The sequence below is a fragment of the Phyllobates terribilis genome, unplaced genomic scaffold, assembly GCF_046119375.1.
Source record: "Phyllobates terribilis strain yellow unplaced genomic scaffold, ASM4611937v1 Scaffold_10__3_contigs__length_209671492, whole genome shotgun sequence".
Taxonomy (NCBI): domain Eukaryota; kingdom Metazoa; phylum Chordata; class Amphibia; order Anura; family Dendrobatidae; genus Phyllobates; species Phyllobates terribilis.
Window position 1 is genome coordinate 168,875,652 of NW_027362770.1, and position 12,011 is coordinate 168,887,662.

General features: G+C 44.1%; 1 protein-coding gene across 2 annotated transcripts; it reads left to right on the plus strand.

The window, feature by feature from the left end:
• Positions 1–523: 523 nt before the first annotated feature.
• RAB19 (RAB19, member RAS oncogene family) lies at positions 524–7,373 on the plus strand. 2 transcript variants are annotated; one of them, XM_073650110.1, is made up of 4 exons: positions 524–747; positions 4,219–4,491; positions 5,306–5,489; positions 6,160–7,373. In XM_073650110.1, exons 2-4 carry the CDS (start codon positions 4,297–4,299, stop codon positions 6,429–6,431), a joined length of 651 nt encoding a protein of 216 aa, XP_073506211.1. In that variant the 5' UTR covers positions 524–747; positions 4,219–4,296; the 3' UTR covers positions 6,432–7,373. The 2 variants fall into 2 exon arrangements, with proteins under 2 accessions (XP_073506211.1, XP_073506210.1); XM_073650109.1 differs by having other exon boundaries at positions 531–777.
• The last annotated feature ends 4,638 nt before the right edge of the window (positions 7,374–12,011 follow it).

The following is a 12,011-nucleotide window of genomic DNA, read 5'->3' on the forward strand; positions in this document are numbered from 1 at the left end:
AAAATAAATAAAAAAAATAAATATGAAATCTGGTGATTGTGCCCCTTTAAAGGTTACTTGATTATTATTATTGCAGCTTCGGCTCTAGAAAGGGGACGGGATGATTTTGCCTCTGTTAGAATAGACTCCTCTATAATACCAACTATAGCCACATGGCGGCGATATAGAACTTGATGGGCAGAATGATCAGCGCTCTCTGTATACTTGCTGCTTGCAGCGCCACCTCTGTCCATAGGTTGTGGGCGGTATTGCACCTCCATTGGATTAACCAGCTGGACAGGGGACCAATTTTTTTTTATTTTAAAGGGAAATATTAAAATGTAATTGTCCCCTATAAGAACGTAGAAATGAGATGTGGAACAGAGGCGGCAGCGAGAGAGGAGGCCGGCGTCCACTGTATCCCATTATACTAATGACAATGGGGTCATTGTGATCCCAGCTGTGTATTGTAACCGTGTCACTCAGTACGGGACGGCCAGCACAAAGCCAGACGCCTGGATCCGGTATCAGGTTTTTTTTTTTTCCAGCTCCTGTGCCAACGAGAGGTTAATTTCCTCCAGTCTCACCAATCCTCCACCTCTTGCACAAAACCAAAGGACATAATAAGGTTGTTTGTCTCCTTGGGTGCTGTGCGCTTCCTTATTGCTGCTGCTTCTCAGACTACATCTCCCACAATGCACCGCGGCGGAGGCAGCAGGCTTACCTGCTCATCCAGGTGAGGGGCAGACACAGGAAGGTGTGTGACAGGTGAGCAGGTCCTGGCAGTCGAGGCGACAGGTGAGAGATCTTATCGTGCTCTAGAATAAAAAGACAAAAGACGGCGGAATTCTGAGCAGATTCCGAATGTCCTTTGTGTCCAGAAACTTCTGTATCCGAGACGGAGAATAAGAATTATAATATTCTGGGGCAAAGACGCTAGAAAGGAAGATCTGCCCTGTACAGATGTGCTGCCGGCAATGTGCTAGTCTATGGGGGCAGAAAGGAGATTCTTCCGGTTTTGTGTTTTCCTTCCTTCCAAGAGCCATAACTTTTTAATTTTATTCTCCCATCCTGGTGTGTATGTCCCCCATACTGGTGTATATATATATCTTCCATCCTGGGACCCATCTTGGTATATACATCTCCCATCGTGGTGTGTATGTCCCCCATACTGGTATATATATCTTCCAACCTGGGACCCATCTTGGTATATATATCTCCCATCCTGGTGTGTATGTCCCCCATACTGGTGTATATATATATCTTCCATCCTGGGACCCATCTTGGTATATACATCTCCCATCGTGGTGTGTATGTCCCCCATACTGGTATATATATCTTCCATCCTGGGACCCATCTTGGTATATATATCTCCCATCCTGGTGTGTATGTCCCCCATACTGGTATATATATCTTCCATCCTGGGACCCATCTTGGTATATACATCTCCCATCGTGGTGTGTATGTCCCCCATACTGGTATATATATCTTCCATCCTGGGACCCATCTTGGTATATACATCTCCCATCGTGGTGTGTATGTCCCCCATACTGGTATATATATCTTCCATCCTGGGACCCATCTTGGTATATATATCTCCCATCCTGGTGTGTATGTCCCCCATACTGGTATATATATCTTCCATCCTGGGACCCATCTTGGTATATACATCTCCCATCGTGGTGTGTATGTCCCCCATACTGGTATATATATCTTCCAACCTGGGACCCATCTTGGTATATATATCTCACATCCTGGTATATGTCCCTTATCCTGGGCCCCATCCTGCTATATATATCCCCCATCCTGGTATATATATGTCCCCTGTTCTGTATAAACCATTATACTCCCCTTCCCTCAGCTCCCTCACCATGCGGCGTCCTCTTCTGAAGCCGGCAGCTGACTTAAGCATGCAAGCGACGGGAGCGCGTGATGTCACTGCCATGCGCCCCCAGTCATGTGCACGCTGACATCAGCTGCTGACCTCTGATTGGCCGGCAGTGTGTATTGCAGCACACAGACTCGACGGGTCTCTGCGCCGCAATACACTTCAACTCAATGTACGTCCACGGGCCCCTCACCAGCACATGCCCGATCGTGGTCATATCCTCTGTGACCACGGTCGTTATGCCCCCGGTGAAAATCATGGATTCGTGTTTGCAGACCAGATTCGGCCATACATGTCAAAGGGGCTCAGCGAAACACGGATACAAATCGGATAAAAAGTGACCTTCCAGGGTATTTTTATTTGCTTTTATTGGCTTGGAAAAACAGAAGCAACTAGGATGACACCTGAGGAATAAAATTGTTCCGTTTCTCTAGGATGGTAACACTTCCATGAAAGTGTGAATGACGCCTTAACTTGCCATAAACACACACTGGGCATTGTTTCTCAATGGCAACCAATCAGAGCGCAGCTTTCATTTCATAAACTGCTGAGGTAAAATGAAAGCTGTGCTGTGATTGGTTGCTATGGGCAATCAAGAGGTTTTTCTGCTGGACAGCTTTCACAAATATGCCCCAAAAATGCAAAATTTGAAACCACCCTAAAAGCATTCCCTCAATGAGTTTTTTATTTTGCAGTATTTAGGCACCAATTAAGTAAATTATGTTACTTGGTGTTCTTTCTTTCATTGCGTTTCTTTATTTTTTACATGCATTTTTAACGCTGTGTTTTTTGTCATTTCATATTTTTAAATAAAGCTGCTTTATTTTTGATACTTCCTGGTATCCTGGGGTCACATGACTGCCATTCCCGGCGCCGACAGCCGAGAATCCCCACAGTGCGCGATGTGAGAATTTACAAGTCTGCAGTCACATAGACTGACTGCAGACTTGTCATTTTAGGATGGACAACCCCTTTAAGATACTGCATTGCATGAGGAAAATATGCAGCGTCAAATACTCATCATGGGAACTTAAAGGGGTATTCCCATGTCCAAGATCCTATCCTAATATGTAGTAGGTGTAATAATATTCACAAATACCTCCAATTAGAAATGTAGTATAGTTCTTCTGGTTAGCTACGTTGCTTACTCCATGTGCAGGGCATTGCTGTAACTTAAATATCCATGGTTACGACCATTAATGGGTAACTAACTGTCACTATGTCAGTGATTGTAACTATGGATACCTAAGCTACTGCAATGCCCTGCACATGGGGTAAGTGGCATAGCTAATTAGAAGAACTATACTACATTTCTAATTGCAGGGATTTGTTAATATTATTACACCTACTACATCTTGGGATAGGATATTGGAGATGGGAATACCCCTTTATCCTAATGAAGTATTTTATGGAAAATGATCCTCTACTTCCTCGGTAGAACTAAAAGTCTCATCATGGTCTGTTATTACCAGTAATTCTTGTTCTTCCACTTCAGAGAACCATATATTGACTATATATACAGCTGACATTTGTCTCGGTATGTGAACTTTACAGATAGACCTGTATGGTGAGAAGCATTTATGGAAATTCTGCTTATGGCGACTCGACATCTATGAAAATGCCGACCCTAGATTGAGAGGCGCTTGTGAGATGTCATACAGAAATGTGACGGGACGACATTTGGTGTCGTTTGTAGGACACACAAAAATGCTCCCCAAAAATTAGCTGCCAAGTGCTCCACCAAATATCATCTATCATAGGTTTCCCGCCATGTAATTACAGTCACAGGTGCCTTTAAATGTAAAGCGGGCCAATCAGAACCAAGGTTTCTTATTCCAAACTGCTGTTAAAAAATGAAACGTGGGCTGTGATTGGTTGCTGTGGGCAAATACTTTGCCTAAAGCAATTCAAATACACAAGGCCTAATCATGTTTTTCCGGCCTGTCTTGCTCTTGCGTAGATTGATGGCAGCCAATTTATGTAATGGAGACTTGTATTAAGTAACTGTCAGATGAATCACACACTGACTATACAGATGAGAATGGGTGACAATCAATATGGCTGCCATGATGGACAATCTGAAATTCTGCTCCAGATTCAGATCCAAAAATGCTGCCGACAGTCCTGAATTTCCTGCTCGGAAAGTCTAGTGGGGGAGGGGTTTAGAAGAAAAAAAAAAACATTCCCGAATTATGTGGTTTGAGCCTTTTCTTGGCTGCTCCTCGGGGGCGGGACTTGTCTATTTTTTTTTTATCTATGTTGGTAATTATGAAGCTAACATGCAATATGGATCTTAAGGAGGTCGAATTTCCATTAAGCCATTTGTGTTCTCGGTCTTTCCTTTACCCCAGATTTGCAGTATGTCTCGTGGCCCCTAATTTGCATATCCTCAGACTTCTCTTGAGATATCGCCCACGCCCACGAGCAGCATGCCTGGATCCGAATGTGCAGAGGACGATCCTTTTGATTTTTTATTTAAAATTATTTTGATTGGTGACTCCAATGTGGGCAAGACTTGTGTGGTTCAGAGGTTCCAGTCTGGAGTCTTCAGCGACAAGCACCAGAACACTATCGGGGTGGACTTTACGGTCAAATCACTGAACATCGAAGGCAAAAAAGTCAAGGTAATAATTTCTACAGCTTGTTTCTCTTCTAGACAGAATATTCATGTAGATCTTCCATGACATGTTCTTGCTACTTCAGTCATCAAACAAGCCTGTGCAGCATAAAGAAGCAGTCTACTTGTCACGGGTTTGTCAGGTGTGACAGACACTCGTCCTGGATCCATCTGTAGAAGGTCATTGGGCTTGGCTCTGCAGGAACTTTCTTGATCTTTTCATCTCTGTAGTGTAGTGGTATCCTTGTCCCTCTAGGACCTAGCAGTGACCTCCACCTTCTGCTGCTAATTGACGCACCCTTGCTGGATGTTTAAATACCTTCAGTCTCTCCAGAGAGTCACTGGTGATAGCTCTATTTTCCTCTGTCCTGTCCTGAAGTACTAGTAGTCAGCTAGTGTCTTCTTGGAGTTCCCTTTGAGGATAGTTGGAGTGATCTCTCTGGTATCTTCTCAAGCTAAGCGTATTTCCTTGTCTGTTTACCTGTTTGTCTTTAGTTGCAGTGGGGGCTGAACAGTGCTCACCCTGTCCCCTCCCTAACTAGGGCCTATCGCTAGGGGCAGTCAGCGATTAGGTTTCCTGCTCGGCGATAGGTGCAGAACCTATTTAGAGACGTGAGAGCAGTCAGGGTGTTGTCAGATCCGCCTAGGGTCTCCACTCCCCCTTTCCCTAGTGTTTGGGCTTCCTCCCCCTCTTCCTGTCGTTGTGCACTTAGTCTTTCTCTCACCTTGCGTGATGCTACTATAGAGCAGTCAGAACTTACTGTGAATACTCGTCTTTGTAACTAATACTATAATTATTAATGATTGCCCATCTCTCTTAGGTACAAGTTTGGGACACAGCTGGCCAGGAGAGATTTCGGACCATCACGCAGAGTTATTACCGTAGTGCACATGGAGCCATTATTGCCTATGACATCACCCAACGCCAGACATTCGACTCTGTTCCCCATTGGATCCATGAAGTGGAAAAATATGGAGCTGCCAACCTTATGATGATGCTAATCGGTAGGTCTACTGTGTAAAATTAATACACTGAGCTACGATTTTTTTTTTTTTAAAGGGGTTTTTGGCATTGACAACATTTTTACAGCCCTCCATCAATCCAGGCACATCTAATTTTACAACAAAAAGCTGTTTTTCCTGTTTTTGTGTTTAATTAAATTAGTGATATGTGCAAAGTAAACTGTACTAATCCTAACTGCCATTCTCAGGTGAGGACAACAAGACATTATGTTTTAAACTGGGGAAAATCACAAAAATAAATGTGTTTCACATACTGCTGGACCTGCTTTTTTTTTTCCTCACAAAAAAAATGCAGCAAAACCCTATACCTGCGTTTATGCACTTACCTATTGCTTTATATGGGTGAAAAAACGCTGCAAAAACACTGAAAGTGACATGCTGCAGTTTTTAAAAAACGCAGCAGTTTTCCAATTCACTCAGGAAAAAAAACTAATGTGTGTGCATGAGATTTCTGAAGTCTCATAGCTTTTGGCGATACTGTATAACGCAGCTTTTTAATTAGCAAAAAAAAAAGCAGCAAAAACGCAACTTGTGAACATAGACTTAGAGAGCTTTCCAAGACTCCTGAATGGGAAATTTGCTTAATTTATAGGTGGTATTCGGCATATGGTAGCAGAACATCTCTCACTCTTTATCTTATCTGTGTTTGAAGGCAACAAATCCGACATGGTGGAGAAAAGGCAGATCCTGTTTGAAGAGGCTTGTACTTTGGCCGAGAAGCATGGACTGCTGGCGGTCTTAGAAACCTCAGCAAAAGAGTCCCGTAACATTGAAGAAGTTTTCCTCCTGATGACCAAGGTGCTAATTGACCGCAATACTCCTCACTTTCACAAGGAGAGTCCACGGAACAGCTTTGTGCTGGACTCTCGGCCTATTCTGGACACAAAGGAGCCAGATAAAAACAACAACTGTCTTTGCGGGTAGACATGAAGAAGTGGACATTTGAAGCTTGCACTGGATGAGCTACGTTCACTAAGGCCACTGGAGCATGAAGCAAGATGGATGGTTTAGAGAAAGCTCCCAAGGACGTGGTTGGACCTTTCCCATTTGATGGTGTCTAACTCCTTCCCTACAGAAGGTGTCTACTTGCAACTCAAGTCTTCTTCTACAAGGGTTATGGAGACTCAAACCCAGGCTAACCTACCCCTAGAAGAGACGTTTTAAGAAGAAGGTCCTCTATCTATAGCGTCAAAGGAACCCCCTCTCGAAAATCAAGACCTCTTCTTCTGTAGGATAAGCCTGAAGACCAACATATTGATGTCGTCTTGCCCTGGTCGCCCACAAGGCACTGACAGTGGTCTACTGTAGACTTTAAGATGTTATCTGAGATTCTTTTAGGAGGAAACCTAGTTTACTGTTCTGTAATATTTTATACTTGTCTACTATAACTAAAAAATAGCTGAGACAGGAGGTGGCACAACCATGGTCACATCTCGGAAACACATAGTAGTATTCCTTTATTTGGGCATTTGATAATATACCTCCAGGGTATGTTCAGTTTTTTTTTTTTTACTTGGATTTTTCCTGGCTGAAAATTCTCGTTTAAAGAATAAATAGTTTTATAAATCAATTTTGTGTTTTTTTTTGCTTTTTTTTTAAGCAAATTTTGTGCACAAGAAGAATTTTTTTTTTTACCTCAATTGATTCAGAGACCACATTTTGGAGCATTTTTGTTTTAAGCAGAAATGGCTCAAATTGATTTTTTTTTCCCCCCATGTGGAAAAAAAAAAAAATCAGCACCTAATGTACAACAGCAAATGAATAAAAAAAAGTTAGTTCAAAGAGTATTTGGAGCGTTTTTTTCCATGTGGAATTTTGGAGAGGAATCTGCTCCAAATGCACGTAAAAAAAACAGTGATTGCATTTCATATATGTTCAGCTTGTGGATTTTTCTGGCTGAAAAATGAACATCCCAAAAACCACATGGGGGGGGGGGGGGGGGGGGGCTTTTTTTTGGGTGTAGTTTTTTCATTTCAATGGGTGCAGCTTTTTTTTTCCCAAGCAAAAACACCTCAATTATTGACATGTTGCTTCATTTTAGATTAAAGAGGTATTCCCATCTCCAAGATCCTATTCCAATATGTATTAGGTGTAATATTAGCAAATGCCTCCAATTAGAAATGTAGTATAGTTCTTCTGATTTGCTATGTCGCTTACCCGATGTGTAGGGTATTGCAGCTGCTTAGGTATCCATGGTTACGACCACTGATATAGCAAGTTAGTTGTCATACCCATGGATACAGTTTCCTCCCACATTCCAAAGACCTACTGATAGAGAATATAGATTGTGAGCCCCAATGAGGACAGTGCCCATAATGTCTGTAAAGCGCTGTGGAATTAATGGCGCTATATAAGTGAGTAAAATAAATAAATACCTAAGCTACTGCAATGCCCTGCACATGAGGTAAGCAACGTAGCTAATCAGAATAACACTACTACATTTCTAATTGGACGTATTTGCTAATATGATTCTTACACCTAGTACCTATTTGTAGAGGATCTTGGAGATGGGAATTCACCTTTAAGAATTTTTTTTTTTTTGCCATAGTTTAGAAAAACTGATCTACTTCAAAAACTGTTTGAATGAGCGACTTATTACTGTAATGTGCATGGGGCTGTTTTTTTCCACATGAAAAAAAAAAAACAACCTTAAACATGTCAGATATTCTTTGGTATGGGTCAATTTAAAAATCCACAGAAAAAAAAGTAGCATGTCACCAAACGTGACACTGAAGTCAATAGTGTGCAAAAAAAATAGTGTGCAAAAAAAAAAAAAAAAAAAACTTGTAAAAAGAACAAACTAGCGCCTTGTAAAATGGATTTTGACTTGGATTTCTCTTGAAAACCCATCAGATTTTTCCATCAAAGAAAAAAAAAAAAAATTCTTGTGAACTTAAGCTTAGACTGTATTGCCATATGGAACGAGTTGTACGCTGTATGGCAAAGTGTGCATGTATGGGCTGACCGCAAACAAAGTGACTGTCTCGTAAACACGATTCTATCCGATCATGCTAATTGTATGTATGACACACGTCACAGAAATTGTATATGAATTTATAGATGGATGCCAGTGTGCTACGTACGGGATAAACTGGTTTGACAACATTGAGGTCATTCCATAGGTTCTACGGTCACCTACATAGTAAGGTTTATAACCCTGCCCACTCGGTGTTATGGAAAAGAGGCCCACCGTATGAAAAATGACCCTCCTCCCTGAAACAAGAGACAATATATGACCCATTTAATAATGGTGTTCGGTGTTATCAGGGTGGAGATAAGGTGCACAGTATAAACAGAAAATATAGCACACGATTTGTATCCTTTATTGCCCCTGCCTGACACTGAGCTGAACAAAGGTCGCCTCGTCTCATGGCGCAGTGACAGGTGCGGCAGCCTTTGATGAACAGACATTACAGCCATCTACTTATCACCATGTAGTGAACACAAGGGAAGCAATTCAATAATGTCAGGGTTTCACAGAGACGACACCGGAAAGATCACACAATATCTCACCGCTGCCATCACTCTGTCAGGATTTTGTCAGGGATTCGCAAGCACACAATCCAGACTACTCACTGCGCAGCTATCGGCAAGCGAGCAGAAAGCGTATGGCGTCACACCTCCGGATTCCAACGCATGGAATATGTGTACACGCCCCGTACGGTTACTGCCAGCTTCACGATAGCCCAATTATTATTATTCGCTGCAACCACCGGCCGAGTTTGAAATATAATACAGGCCTGGTCGGACGCCTGCGTTCTGGTAGCGTATGGCTTCAGGGGAGGGAACAATTACAGAGCAAAAGAAACAGAACTATTAAATTTTATATTTAATCCAAAAGGGAGGCAGTGTTTAGGAAAACAATACAAGATTCTACAAAAGGGGACAATTACAGTACAGAATATAGTTACAAAATAAAACAGGATTAAAGAAGACTTACCATAGAGATCGCTGAGACGATTCAGTATAGGTGGAGGGAAGCACACCACTTCTGGCCGTTGTCGAACGGGACCCGTGCTACATATAAATATGTACTTTCAACATGAGTCCTGATCCTTCCTTCGTGGATTCTTTTATGTCTAAGGGGAGACCTGCCCACACATCCCCCGTGATGACATCACGGGGACTGGTCTTCAGCCTTCATATTTTTATTAGATATGTTTTTTTTGCGGTAACTTATCGTGGGTTGATCGTAGAGGCCCGAAAGGGATACCATATTTTCCATTATGATTTTACCTTTCTCCAGAGACCACACACGGTATAGCTGTTGTCAGCTATTTTGTTACTTCTGCGCCACAGCTCCCCGAAGGGGCTTACAGTGATGGGAAAATATCCATATTGTTCCCTAGCTGACCCTGTCTCTAAAACATAGGTCCCATTATTATCGGAATTATGGAATTTACAATATTCAATATTGTGTCGGTGCCCAAAAGTCTGCCAGACCTCTGTTAAATTCCCTTTGACGTCCTGGGAATAGAACTTCCTCAGCTACATGTGAATTGTTGCAAGCTAGTGTCTAATTATCCCCAGCCTCGTCCAGGGGGAAATACCCTCGCGTTTTAATTGGGTTGTAGCACCTCTTGGCTGGCATTTGTTTACAAGTCACTACTGCTGTGTGTCTCAATTTGCATAGGAGCAGATGGTCTAAGTGTTAGCTCTTGGTCCTTTGTCAATTACTATAGGGGGGGGGGATGAGGGGTTTGGGAGAAATTGTTAATACTTAATACCTCCATGACATCTCTCCCTCTTTGAGGTGGTGTAGGGACCGATTTACAGATCATCCCTTAAGCCCACTTCCTGACCCACCCTTCCTGCTGGTCCGACAAGCAGTGGACCCAACTCGCCCACTACTCTGACCGACTGGGGATCCAGCTTTCCGATCACCCTGACCGGTTCGGGATACACTTTTCCCACACCTCTGACAGGCTATGGGTACCTTCCTCCCATACTCCTGACAGACAGGGGGACACACACCTTTATTTTGCCCGGTTGTGGGGCCTACCTTAGGAGCCGTGCTCACTATGGGGGAGCTATGACCGGCCGTGTCACAGTTCGTCGTGACATTGTTCGGCGGCACGGGACCACTTTCCCTATGATCCCCGTGTTCCCTCCCCCACCCTTGCTCATCACCTCCGGAGCCATGCTAGTCATGGGGCAGCTACCACTGACCATGTCACTATCTGGCGTGACATTGTTCACCTGCACGGGACAACCTACTTCCTGGTGACGTGGCTGAGTTCCCCTTTACCACAGCAGACACTTTTATTATACCTCACATTGACATTATTGACAGTGGCATTATATGGCATATCAGATCTGGGAGGGTTGTCAGGAATTTATTGGGCAACCAACCGTCCCAGATCCATTCCCAACAGCACATTAGTGGGGAGATTTTTCGACACCCCCACTTCCCTCAACCCCCTCCCTGCACCCCAGTCCAGGAAAAGTCGGGCCATTGGTATGGGACGGCGCGCACCCCCAAACCCAATGACAGTCAGGGTGTTCCCAGGAATGAGTTCCTCTGGTAACACGAACTCAGGGAGGATGACGGTACGTTCTGCGCCAGTGTCCTTAAGGCCAACAGTAACGGTGTTGCCCACAGTAACCAGTTGTAAATTCTCACGGGCCCGGCCAACCACCCCACCCACAAAAAGAATGGCTGCAGTGGGCCCTGGGGCCTCAGGTGGGGTGTTCATCTTCTGCCTCTCCGGGGAGACAAGGCTGACGTGACCCGTTTGGTCACAAATATAACACTTATGGGAGTCAAATGCAGGCCATTTGCCAGAAGATGGAGTAGAACCCACTGAGGGCCGGCTGGAACACTGGGGGTGGTCGTCGGCTTACCCCCTTATAGCTGGCGGCTCCTGACTTCTGCACCTCTGGTGTGCGCTTGGCCACATAGGCATCTGCGATCTGGGCTGATTTGGTGGATTCTTTTAGGCTCCCGGTCATGCACACACTGTCGCACTTCCACTGTGTAAAGACGAAGAAACTGATCATTCACCATCAGATCCTTCACGTCCTCAAAGGTGGTGATGGACAGTCCTCGGACCCACTGCTCAAAGTTGGTTCTGAGCCCATGCACCACATCACTATCATGTGGTCCACATTGGAGGGCTCTGAACTTTTTCCGGTAAACCTCCGGAGTCAGCTGGTACTTTTATCAGGGCCTGTTTGACCGCCTCATAATCTCCATCTTGGGCTCGAGGGAGAGAGGCAAACACCTCCAGAGCTCTTCCTCTGAGCCCTGGAGTTAAATACCTGGCCCACTGGGCTTCAGGCAGCTGATACTATCTGCAGGCTTTTTCAAACCCTCGCAGAAATATGTCCAAGTCTCCGTCTTTCTCCATTACAGGAAAATGGTCAGTACGGCGTTTAAATCAATTAGCACTGTTGGTACTTACGGGTCTGTGTGGGAGATGGCTCCTTTTGAATTTGGGCTTGCTCCAGCTGGTACAGTCGCTCCTGCTCAGCGGCCTCTTGGTCAGCTTGGGCCTGTCGCTC

What these genes read in the sequence shown, in the direction of transcription:
- RAB19 (XM_073650110.1), top strand. Translation starts at nt 4,297, where the DNA reads ATGCCTGGATCCGAATGTGCAGAGGACGATCCTTTTGATTTTTTATTT. An exon ending in TCGAAGGCAAAAAAGTCAAG is followed by an intron (nt 4,492 to 5,305) that starts GTAATAATTTCT and finishes CATCTCTCTTAG; the next exon opens with GTACAAGTTTGGGACACAGC. An exon ending in CCTTATGATGATGCTAATCG is followed by an intron (nt 5,490 to 6,159) that starts GTAGGTCTACTG and finishes CTGTGTTTGAAG; the next exon opens with GCAACAAATCCGACATGGTG.